Raw genomic sequence first — 12,799 nt, 5'->3', positions numbered from 1 at the left:
ACAACGCTCCACATGGTATGTAGACCATGTGGTGCGTGGAAGAACTGATGGTAGACCAAATTATAGTAGACAAGTTTGCAATTGGACAAATTGGCATAGGCAAATTATAAACAACCATTTGGGGGAGGGGGGGAGGGTTACACTCAACAGGAAAAATATCTGGGTTGGTATCCTATTCTATACTTGGATTTGAAAGCAAATTTTCTCCAAAGTATTTTGCATGGCTAAAAAATTCAAGACATTCAGGTATCCAAGATATTTTGAAGCCAAAATTCTTTTTTTTTAAAGGCACATTATTGTTGCATAATAATTCTCAAGTACAACCTTCATGTATAGCATCAAAACCACTCCAGGGGAGTTGCACTTTAAATGTCTGGTTGCGTGCGGTATAAAAGGTATGACCACATTGGTCAGATCATGCTATTAAGGACGTGCACTAAAGCGTATTGATCAATAATATTGCGTGCTGCATATCATGTTCGCATCTTCATGTAAGTGCAACTCTAAGTCATACTTAAATCTTTGTGAAACATCCCCCTGTATAAGGATTTTATATCAAATGACTTGGGCTGGAGGGCTGCTCGCATGTGACGTCACAATATAAAACACTTTAAGAATCTGTAATTATTATATCATGAATTTTGTGTTTTTATCTTTTTTTTTTCCTGAATAGCTCTGCGGTGTTGGCCTGATAGTAACCGGGACGTTCCTAGCTCTTGGTTTCACTGATTGGATTAGGATCGAAGATGTAGCAAACCTTCTTCAAAATGACCTCCTCCGGGTCGGTGCTTATGTTATCATCGGTGAGTTTTCCACGCTTCTAACTACTTGTAGATTGTTTCTTAAAGCTGTTCGTAAGCTGCACGTGACTTTACGCACTACGAGTGATCGTCTCTCATGCTAAATGTTGAATGTACATGTAATACACGTAGCACCCAAGGACATGTTGCACTTGTGCATAACTTTGCAAATAGCTTTGTGTTTCAAAAAGCTGTTGGTAATTTGCAAATCACTTTATGCATAATTGGTGGCCTGTTCTTGTGGTAAATGATATGCACTGGATTTTCATACTTGTTTAGGTCATATTAAGAAATGATCAACAGTCATTCGTAAAGTAATTTGTAACTCGCAAATGGCTTTATGAAACACACCACTGCTCTGTTCTAGAGAGAACTTTGAAAAAGTCTAACATCTGTATAAAATAGACAGGAACTAGATAGAAATGATGAGGCTATGGTCTTGATAAGATGGTGCTGATGGTGGTAGTGGTGGTGATTGTGATTGTGATGATGTTGATGATGTTGATGATTGTGAAGATGATGAAGCTGATTGCAAAGGAGATGATGATGGTGGTGGTGGTGGTGATGATGATGATGGTGATGATGATGATGATTGTGAAGATGATGAAGCTGATTGCAAAGGAGATGATGGTGGTGGTGGTGGTGGTGATGATGTTGATGATGATGATGATGGTGGTGGTGTTGGTGATGATGATGATGATGATGATTGTGAAGATGATGAAGCTGATTGCAAAGGAGATTATGATGGTGGTGGTGATGATGTTGATGATAATGATGATGATGGTGGTGGTGGTGTTGGTGATGATGATAATGATGATGGTGGTGGTGGTGATGTTGATGATGGAGTTGATAGTGATGATGATAGGGGGATGATGATGATAATGACGAAGATGGTGATGACGATGATGGAGATCATGATTATGATGACGTTCATTCATTATAATGTGTCCATATTGATGTACTAATATTTCATACATATAATCCTGTTTCCTTGTCATTCAACACTCAGCTGCTGGTTGCTTTGTCGTCATTGTTTCTGGATTCGGCTGTGGGGGCGCCTGTTGCGAGAACAAGTGCATGCTGGGAGTGGTAAGGTTCTGAATTTTATTACATTAATCAAAAATGATAGAAATATCCATAATGAATAGAAAAATATTAACACCATGCATAAAACTTCCCAATAATAGTTAGGCACACTATTACTTGTCTTTCCATGTCATGCTGAAGAAAAAGATAGCACTAATACTACAGAGAAAAACTTGACCTACAGCTGTATAACTGTATTCTCTTCTGCTGGGCGCTCATAGCGCTTGATAAAAAAATAAATGTCTCAAAAGTTTCAATGTCTTGAAACAGTACTTAAAATCATCATTCAGTTCAAATCAAATATTGTCCTAGTAGTGCAACAATTATTTTATTCTTTTGGCGACGTTAGAGTGGGGATCAGAAGGTCTTCAGTTAAGACTCGAAAGATGATTGGGTCTCTGCTCTCGTTATAAATTGGGGAAGGCTATTCCATAGGTTTGGTCCCGGACGTACATGTGAAAGGCTCTGTATTTATCAAATTCTGTTTCCATCTGTGTCCAGATTTTATTTCTTTTCTTTTTTTTCGTTCTCTTTTAGTACTTTGTGCTCCTCCTGTTAATCTTCTGCGCTCAACTTGCAGCCGGTATCCTCGCCGCGATCTACTCGGCCGAAATCAAGGACTTCGTCACCAACGAGGGTGTGGATTTCCTGAAGAATAACTACAACAACACACAAAATGCCACCGGTAGTGTTGACTCCTATGCTAACGAGCTCGGCACAGCTGCGTGGAATGCTATCCAAGAACAGGTTAGTTTTTAAGGATGTCATGTGATAATGATACTTGCTTTAAACAGTATAGCCCTTAGCACCTACTTCATTAGATGTCTCTATAAAGCGCTCTACAATAAAATCAGGCATAATTTCCTGGAATAGCTTGCCAGTGCATCACCGATTATATTTGTCTGTAGAAGTCTGTGGGTGCGTGGTGGTCTAGTGGTTCTGACTCTCGCCTTTCAAACAGAGGGTCGTGGGTTCGAATCCTAGCCGCGGCGTGTTTTCCTTTAGCAAGAAATTTATCCACTCTGAGTTGCACTCAACCCAGGTGAGGTAAATGGGTACCAGCAGGAAATAATTCCTCGAATAGCTGTGTGCACCTGAATGGGTAGCCTAGCTTAGCCGGGTAATAATAAAAGCAGGGCCCGCTGGGAGAACAGTTTTCAGAAAAGAAGTGGCTACCCTGGGTAAATATACCATTATTATTAGTAGTAGTAGTAGAATTATTTAAGCAGAATTTAAAGACTTATGGTAAAAATCTTGTCTTAGAGAGCAGGATGTATAGGGAATTTTGATATCTCATTCATGCAAACTTCTTCAAATAACATTTTAGTAATAATGATAATACACGTTGCATTGCCAATTCAAAGTTTATTGATGTATCATTAATTCAACTACATGCACTAATATTCAGAACCAGCTTTGGGTTCAATTCCCAGCCATGGCGTGTTTTCCTTCAGCAAGAAATTTACCCACATTGTGCTGCACTCAACCCAGGTGAGTTGAATGGGTACCCGATAGGAAGAAATTCCTCGAATGTTTGAGCGCCTATTTGGCGGCTCGGCTACAGCCTGGGTAATAATAATTATACCAAATAAAAGCGCAGTAGAGTATATTAATATAGTAGCTGCGCTATATAAATGGTCCATAATATTGTTAATTGTCAGACTTCATTTTTACCCCAAATTGACTCGCAATCGATAGCAACTTTCTTGCAATTAGAATAAAAATTGATTTTTCTTTTTGTGAATTCCTTCCTTCAGCTCGATTGCTGTGGTGTGAACGGTATACAGGACTATCAGGAGAACCCGTATGTGAATTCAGCTGAGATCTTATCATGCACGTCAAGTGATGGATCCCCCAGGGTGAGTCATTATACCCTACATTATTTATTACCCGTATCAGACATCTGAGCAGGGCAACTTGAATGTATTATTGCCTGCTCATGACTGTGATCAAATGGTGGGTCAATAAGTTTCCAAATGTTTATCCACGGACCCAATTTATTGCCCGCTCAGGAAAGTCAATGAGAAAATGCATGGAAATGTAGCGGGCAATAAGGCAGAGCTAACATCCGCGTATTCTATGCGTCCTATTGAACCGTGCAGCAACATATATGTCATGTTAAACAAGATGAGACAACACTAGATACTGCGTCCCCAGGACAGAGAGGTGTCATTTCAATTACATTACAATGGTAAAGTTCAGAGGCCCAGTCTGCTCAATATGAGAAACTAGATTCCCATTCTTAAAGGGTAAAATGTCTGACTTGGATATTAAATGATAAAGATATTGACTGGCGTTTCTTTTGGGAACATAAAATATATTGCGGATGATATATTTCATGTTCCCCTCAAGGCCAGTCAATATAGTTATACCCTACATAGAATACATCCTGTATAATGATTGGTTCAAATAGCATCATGTTTACCTTTATACATGCAACCCCTGTTTTTCTCCATTTTTTTCACTTCATCAACTGCTGAAGCTCAGGCCATTATAATTTGAGGACCTTACTATTTTGTTTATATGAACCAAAGAGTTGACTTACGGGGGGGGGGGGATGCCAGGCAAAAGTATTTTTTTTATATTTTGGGGGCTATTTTTCTCAAGCTTCTTCTTAAACATTGGAAAAGTTAATAGTTAGCAGTGAGTGAGGGTTTTCCATGGCACTTTTTTTTCATTTTTCAGGGCTCTCTTGATCATTTCTGGGGCGAAAACTCTAAGAGCCCCCATGTAGTGTTTCGCTGGTGGATGCCAATATTTCATGTGCTAGCCCTATTGTTTACTCATTCATTTGAAATTCTACATCATTATTTTCCTTTTGAACTCAAACTGTCGGCTTTGATATGTTTTTTTATTTGTTCGTTTAGGTGGTTTGCAATGTTTTTGTTTGTTTGTTTGACAGGAGGGTTGCCAACAGCCTCTCGAATCATTGCTTGAGATGTACTCCACAGTTATCGGCGCTACTGCCATTGGTGTAGCCTGTCTGGAGGTAAGACTGTCCCCTTTTAATTATTGGCTTTTCAACAATTTCAAAACAATCGGCAAAATTACGATAATCATATACAATCATATTGAGAATAACATAATGCATAAGAAAACAAAAAGCAAGAACAACAGCTTAGAAAACGGAAGCGCGGCCACTGGGAGATTGCGAAACACCCTCAGACTGAGCAAGAATGTGATAATTGCAATACCTCACATGTGAAGGCAGATACTTTTAATATATCTAAAAGGAAGTGAGGAAAATAAATCATCAGGTAAGACTTTTACGTAGTAAAAGTATTGTAGGCATGTGCTTAAGATGTGTGCCATAGGGATCATTGCTCTTGCCATTGTAATCTGTCTGTTGGTAAGATAATCACTTGGTAAAATTCTTTATACATTGTAGGCATTTGCTTGAGATGTGTGCCACAGGGATCAGTGCTTCCGCCATTATTGGTTGGAAAACCTACAATGTATATGGAGAGAAGATTGATAAAGAAAAAAATCTTTTGTGATTGAAGTAGCCTTCCAAATGACTAATGTCCCGATAACTATATAAAGTAATTTTCATAATTTTTTGTTTTATCTGCAGCTCTTCTGTATGGTCTTCGCCGTTTGTCTGTGCAGAAACGTTGGTCAAGATGACTAAGATCGCCAGAGTCATTCTTATAGTAGTCGATCTTAAGTAATACAGGTTGTAAAACCTCAAAAAAGGGAGTGCGGAAAATTTCTAGCGTAACATTTTTTTTTATCACCACCAAAAGATGCTTTGTAATGGCCAACTTACTGTCTGGGATGGTTCGGTACTGTGAGGTCAAATGTCATGGGGTCAAAGGTCATATCCCAATGTCAGTTGGTAATAACGTGATACTTGTTTTGTGTATGAAGTCAAGCAGTGTAACAACTTATGTTTAAAGTTTGCAATGATCGTTGGCGAAGAATTTGCAAGAACGTTTGGATAGCCCGTGGGTTGGTATGTTTCTTGTTCTAGTGATGTATTGTAGTGTTGTGTGTAACGGAAGAGCGTAAAAGCTCTAAGCAGTGTGAGTGGGCTGAATGCATAGAAAGTTATGAATTGTAATACAATGCTTGTTTAAACAGACAGAAAGTTGGTCATTCTCAAATTATTTTGTCACTTTTAATTAATTCGCTGCAATTCTTGCATATTTTCTTTTGCCATGCTGTCATTTAAGTAACAAGTGTTGTACCCGTTTATATCGTGGCATCGTTTAACATCATGATCATTAAAAAAAAAGAGTTTTTTGTTTTTATGAAGTAATTTGAAATATTCAGGTATGTTTTTTTTAATTACTCACTTCTTGAAAAGTACTGATTTTTCTGAATAGTTTTAGTTTTTTACTTAAAAATTTTCCATTACTACAGCTATTAGTACTATAATTGACCATGTTGCGTCATGTGTTATTATTCCCCAATTGTAATTCTCATATCACAGGTTGAAGTCTGCATTTGTCAGAAGAATGTCTTTATACTGCATGTAAATTTTGGCTGAAATTCGATTAAAAAAGAAAAAAAATTGAGGCTTTTAGGAACGGGAAACATTCAAAACATGCTGAAAAAAACGTTAGAGGCTTTTAAAATCGATAAGTAAAGTTGTACATTTTTCTGTAAATTGTGAGGTTGAATGTGGTTATGCATTAACATATCCTTTTATTGCTGTAAAATGAGGCTGTATGTCTTAACATGCTGAATAAAAAATGAGGCTATGGCATGGGTATAAAACATTGTTTATAAAAATTTGGAGGCTATTATTATGCAGAGGTGCATAATATGCTGGAATACATTAAGGTTTCAACAAGATCAATATCAAACTATTGTTTATTTGACAGAATATGACTGAAAATACCTTAGGAAAATAGACTTAAATGTATTAATGAGGCTGAACATTTTTTTATTATTAATATGGAGGCTTTAAAACGGTTTTATTGATACAAAAGAAACTTTTAATACCAAAAAACGAGGGGCGTTGGTTGCATTGTAATTCTCGAATAAAGCTGAAGTATATGATAATATATTATTTTTGTTTTACAGTATTAGACATGGAATACTACAGAATGTATTGAAAAGAGGCTGCCCAATATAGCTAGGAATAGATCTCTATTCTCAGATATATGGAAGGGAATATTGTTAGGGTATACATCTATCTCCATTCACATTCATTCCAGAGTATTTTGGAGAAATAATCATTTTTTATAATGAAGTTGAAGAAATATTAGTCAGCGTTTCCTTTGCCTTTTATGAGGGTACAAGTATGTCCCAATGGCGATGATTATAGTTATCTACTGTATTCCTATACAGGTTTTCTGCATATTTTCATTTCTTACAATTGCTTTTAGTTTCAGTATGAAATCTAAAAAGATGTTGCCACTCCCAAATGTTCATTCTTTTTTCTCATATTTTATTTTTTTAAATATAGGAGCGCAAGGTGGATATGTGCGCTACACGAATCCCCTGTATTATTATTATTCTGCATAAATTATACTTTCATCTATAAAACTGGAAGAAATTCTCTAGCACTTTCATTTTTTTATTTGCACTTTAATATGATATTTGACAGTACAGATGATTATTCAAGAAGAAGTAGCTATATTGTACAAGTAGTCTCACTCAGTGCTGTAATATATTCTGCATTCAAACATTATGTAACTAATAGATTATGTGTGTACATGTATTAAGTGTATTATTAGATGTTGTATGTACTATATATAAGTCACTTTATGGGTGTGTGTATAAGGGGGGAAAATGTAGGCAAAGTCTACTTTCAAATGAAATGATTATAAAAAACATAAGATCATTTTTCCCACAAAGAAATGCTAAACGGGGGCAGTGCCATTTATATACACAGTTTTTCTTTAAAATGATTCTTTTTTTTTATTGTTGAGAAATGAACTGATTCCAAAGTCTGATATGGTTATCTATGAAAAATCATGAGTAACTGACCCATACATGCAAAATGGTGTTGGGGAAAATAAATCAGAATGTGATACAGTATATGTGTTCATCCTTAATTGAATTTGAGGATTGAACACATCTATGTGATTATCTCTTTAAAACATGTGTCTCAATGATTGAATTTTGATAGATGACCGTCATCTAATATAGCCTGTCTGTTGATAGGTACGCATCAAATGGGGGCGCTCTTTACTACTACTCATTTATAGTACCATAGCGATGTTTTAAATTATTAATGTATACATGTATAGTCGGGATCTATCGATTCTTCAGATATGTTCATGTGGATTTTGTGAATTATTGTTTGTATGGCTACGTATACTGTATGCATGATGTCGGTAGGTGCTTTTTTTCGTCTGTTTCTAGTTTGTTTGTGCCTTCTTTTCAGTATATACCTCTAATCTCGGATCAAACGATCGATTCTCTTCAAAAGTAAGACCAGATTAGAGCCGAAATAGCGTGGATTTTCATTGTTTGAAAGCCAACGCTTTTTTGGCACTTATCGAATAGTATCTCTTTCCATGAGTATACATAAATGAGTTTTCATATCACTATATGAAACTCTGTATAGAGCCATAAATGACAAACAAACAAATTGGTTTTACAATTATAGAATTAAAGTGTCAAATGACTAGCTTCTGTCATGTGATAAAGGTCTAAAGTCATGTGACTCAAGTGAGGAAAAAAAAAACATGTTTATCTTTTTATATTACCCAGGATGTACACATTTCATATCAGATATTTGGAATTCTATTTTTTAAGGCAACAGAAAAATATTCAAGAAAGAATTTTGAAAAAAAAGAGAAGAATCCCATGTACTGCTTTCTAATTAATCTATAGCATATGAGAAAATTTGGGGGAGATATGTTTTAAATTATTTCTGCGATATTTAGAGGCGGAGTCACCCGAGGTTCACAACGCACAGCTTTTACTCTCGGATTCACATAGTTTACTATTCAAGTTTATCCTGCTAAAAATCCCTAAACCAAATAATCAAATCGATTAGTGGCTCTGTGAAAAAAAAGCATATTTCCTAGGCTAGAAAATTAATATTAAATACCTATTGATTGACCAATATCAAACAGTTATGAATACATGTAAAGCGAATGAGGTATCAAGGGTATTCTGGCGGGCCAGATTTACTTCTGAAAATAAGCACAAATTCATTCATTTTTCTCCTTTTTTTATGAGCATTTCCACTCTAATGCCCTATTAGAGCGGGGCTATACACCATGTGTGTGATAGTAGAACTTATACCACTCTTAAGAGGTCATCACGGTTGGTTATTAGAGTGAGAGATTGTTTTTACTTTTCTATTCGTAAAAGAAGCAACTCAATGTTCGAGCCCTTGTAAACTTTAAACCTGAGCTTTAATTCTGAAATAAGAAGAATAGAACAAATTTGTAATTCTACAACCTGTTTCAAACCTTGAAATCAACAGCCTTTGAACTTTCAACTCTGACCTTTGAACTTTGTGACTTATATGGGTGACCTTTCACCCTCTAGTCTCTTAACTTTATACAACAGAATCCCAATTCCTCAGCAAACAGTCATAGATTGTTCTTTAATAGAAGCTCTATATCACTAGAATTTATTGTACTACATGTAGGTACTATTAAAGGCACTTTAATTATGTTAGATTTATGCACAATTTTGAATGTATTTGGATGTATATATCTATATATGATTCCTAGGTATAGGTGGCTGCCATAGCTAGTACAGGTACAAGCGTGCCTAGGGTAAAAGAGATTATGCTTTTTGACAATATTTGTGGTGTTACACGAAGATTTAAGTGTGATTAAAGGTCCTGCTTTATAGGAATGCCTAGTGCATGTGATCTATAGCGAATCTCCGCATTAATCAGATCACGATCAATGAGCGTACGCCCTGAACAACATGTGTGTTGGCATTTATGGATGACTTTTAGTCACACTTACCATTTAGTCTTTGTGAAAACCCTGTATTGTATGATTATGATGAAAATTATCTTGACACATTCATATCAATTAGCTAGTAATTTACTTTTTTCTTCATAATATATTCTTTCTATTAAAGAAAAAAATCAAAGACACTACATCATTTTAGGATGTGCAATTAAAGTTCTGAACTGAAATCTGGATCAGACTTTTGTCAAGTATTATTAAGGCATTATATACAATGGAATCTTCCATCAAAATATTGAGGAAAAATATGAAAATTGATTTAAATTAGGTTTGTTGGAGAAAACTGATAGTCACAAATGCTGAATGCGTTCTGTGTTGAATTAAAGGATCAATTAAAGAATATATTCACATCATCAGTATCTATTGACATCAGTACTTTGATTTGAAATAATAGTACAAATATGTAAAATCCTTTAAGTTGTTCAACAAAAATTGTTTAATCGTCATTCTTTGTGGCAAAAGCTAATGATTTACAATACAAGCTATGGCAGTCACCCTTCAACTAAAAATGCAGTGTATTTGTTTGTATATATTGATATTGGTCATAACTTTTTTCTTTTTTTTTACATGCCGTGACTTTTGATTCAAATTCTCAGTGTTGGCCCAAATAACTTTGAGATGGTACAGAGATGTTAGCCCGGAACTCAGTGGTAGATTGGATTGGATTGTTGTAGGACCTGGTCTTGCTTGGATTAGTGTCGGACCTGGTCTTACTTAGATGATGGTGGACCAAGTCTTACATACAATCATCATGTAGGATCTGATCTGCCTTGGATTGGGTTTAGACATGGTCTTACTTGGATTGACTTTAGACCTGGTCTTGCATGAATTCATGTTGGATCTGGTCTAACCTGTGTTCAAGTCGGCCCTGGTCTTGTGTTCAAGTTGGACCTGGTCTTGCATGGAATAATGTCGGATTTGGTCTCACTTTTATTCATGTTGGACCTGGTCTTGCTTGAAATCCTGTTAGACCTGGTCTAACTTGAAATCATTATGGATCTGGTCTTTGTTGGATCGATGTTACATTCAGAGTGTATACAGAATACTGGAACAATTTCTGCTGCATGGTAGGACTTTAAAACCAATCAGGCCTCCGCGTCACATATCCTATGGAATCCCAAATCTGCAAGAAAATATACTGAATTTCTTGTCTGTCCAATGGTCTACCCATTTTTCACTTAAAACCTGTAACTTCGGGCAGCATACATGTTTTCATGCCCTTTTAATCAACATTGCCCCACTAATATAGATCACTAAAAAAATTCACATCAGGGTTCTTGGTGATATAGACAACAGTACGGTCAAGTGTATAATCGTGTTGGGAATGGTTGTTGGGATTCGATTTGTTTATGTGACACAGGCTTTGCTAATCTTACATTGCCAGTTCAATGTAACATCAATCCAACATAGCCGTAGGTATGTTTTTGTATTTGAATGAATGTCATGGGATAAAGGTTGATGATCAATATGGCAGCAATCACGTATGGTCCGATTTTTACTTGATATGAATAAAATGAAATTAATCTCCCCTATGCCTTCTCGGCTTTGTGTCGTTTATTTTGGTTTCGTTGGGTTTTGTAGAAGGGGAGAAAGAAAGAAAGAAAGAAAGGAAGGAAGGAAGAAAGAAAGAAGAGAGAGAGAGAGAGAGAGAGAAAGGAAGGAAGGAAGGAAAGAAAGAATGGCGGAGATAGAGAGGGTTTTGGAGTGAAGGAGGGATTTAAAAGAAAGAGTGAATAAATGGATCTCAAACTAATTTTCAGAGAGAAAGGGGAAGTAGCAAAAGGGAGAAGAGAGATAGAATGATATTTGAAAAGAGAGAGGGGGAAGAAGAGATAATGAAAGGAAGGGGAATAAATGAAAAATTGAAAGATTGATAGAGAGGGAGAGACGTGCAAAAAATGTGAATTAAGATACAGGGGAGAGATGAATATGATATAACCCCCCCCCCCCTTAAAAAACAGTAAAATGTATGGAACGGGGTATGGAACTGTGTTGCAACATTACCATTGAAACGGCTGTGGTCCATGGGATAAATGGCTCCAAATAACCCCCCCCAAAAAAAAAAAAGCTCTTTGATATATGAATAACATGCTCATGTTTTTTTTTATATATATAATTCAGCTTTTATTGATAAAATAATTATACAACAACAAAACATGCTCGGTTTTACCTTGGTATAATAATTTTGAAAGGACCAAAACTGAAATATAGGCATAATTTTGTGGGAAGTTTGGAGTAGAGACAGAGAGATACCATATAATTATGATTCACTGTAACTGCAATTTCAGAGGTAACATGGCAAATATGAATTTAAAAAAAAAAATCCAAATATGCTTTATTAAAAGTACACAAATGTCCAATCAGACATAAAAAAATACATTTACAGAGATAAAATGAGATGGATGAATGATGGGAAGCAATCGTTTACTTCAAATTTGAGAAACCAAGTTTATTCACATCCTTGAAGAATTTATCTTTTATATATATATATATATGATTATTTTGTATGATCGTTGAGGAAAATCAATACATGTAAGCTCATCCAAGCATACGCTTACGCCATAATTGTGTTTAAATTTAGAGAGTACCTATAGATTTTTCCTTGTTTGTAAACTATCACGTACATAGCCATTGCCGTGGCAACCTGTCTGTCGAAAGAAACGAGTGCAAATTCTCAACATTTTTTTTCTCATATTTGATTTTGTACTGGTACATGTTTATGTGACGAATTGTTTCTCCAGGGAACAAATTATACATTGTCTTTATATATTATGTATATTTCTCTCATTTTTTTTTGCATATATATTATTTTGTTTTGCAGGTTGCCTTCATTCATTGAATGATAAACAAAACAAATTTACAACGTGTGAGACATAATCATAATATGGCATAAAGTACATTTAACCTAGTGACAATCTTATAATGACTGGAGGAAGACATAAATACAATAAAGAAATAAAAATTAATGGGGAAAATGCAGAGGCAAACTATATGAATAATTTATGCTTGAAGCATAGC

The 12,799-nt window shown here is 35.6% G+C and overlaps 1 protein-coding gene across 1 annotated transcript in view; it reads left to right on the top strand.

The window, feature by feature from the left end:
* LOC121421513 (tetraspanin-18-like) overlaps window positions 1-11,313 on the top strand; it is a 29,889-nt gene extending 18,576 nt beyond the window's left edge. Inside the window, exons 3-8 of the mRNA XM_041616256.1 lie at window positions 674-803; window positions 1,810-1,889; window positions 2,424-2,633; window positions 3,644-3,745; window positions 4,789-4,875; window positions 5,461-11,313. Coding sequence (XP_041472190.1) covers window positions 674-803; window positions 1,810-1,889; window positions 2,424-2,633; window positions 3,644-3,745; window positions 4,789-4,875; window positions 5,461-5,517 — 666 coding nt within the window. The 3' untranslated portion in view covers window positions 5,518-11,313. The remainder of the gene's footprint in view (window positions 1-673; window positions 804-1,809; window positions 1,890-2,423; window positions 2,634-3,643; window positions 3,746-4,788; window positions 4,876-5,460) is intronic.
* The last annotated feature ends 1,486 nt before the right edge of the window (window positions 11,314-12,799 follow it).

This window comes from Lytechinus variegatus, chromosome 9 (genome assembly GCF_018143015.1).
Source record: "Lytechinus variegatus isolate NC3 chromosome 9, Lvar_3.0, whole genome shotgun sequence".
NCBI classification, from domain to species: Eukaryota; Metazoa; Echinodermata; class Echinoidea; order Temnopleuroida; family Toxopneustidae; genus Lytechinus; species Lytechinus variegatus.
Note: the sequence above shows the minus strand (reverse complement) of the source record. Positions and strands in the feature narration are given on the sequence as shown.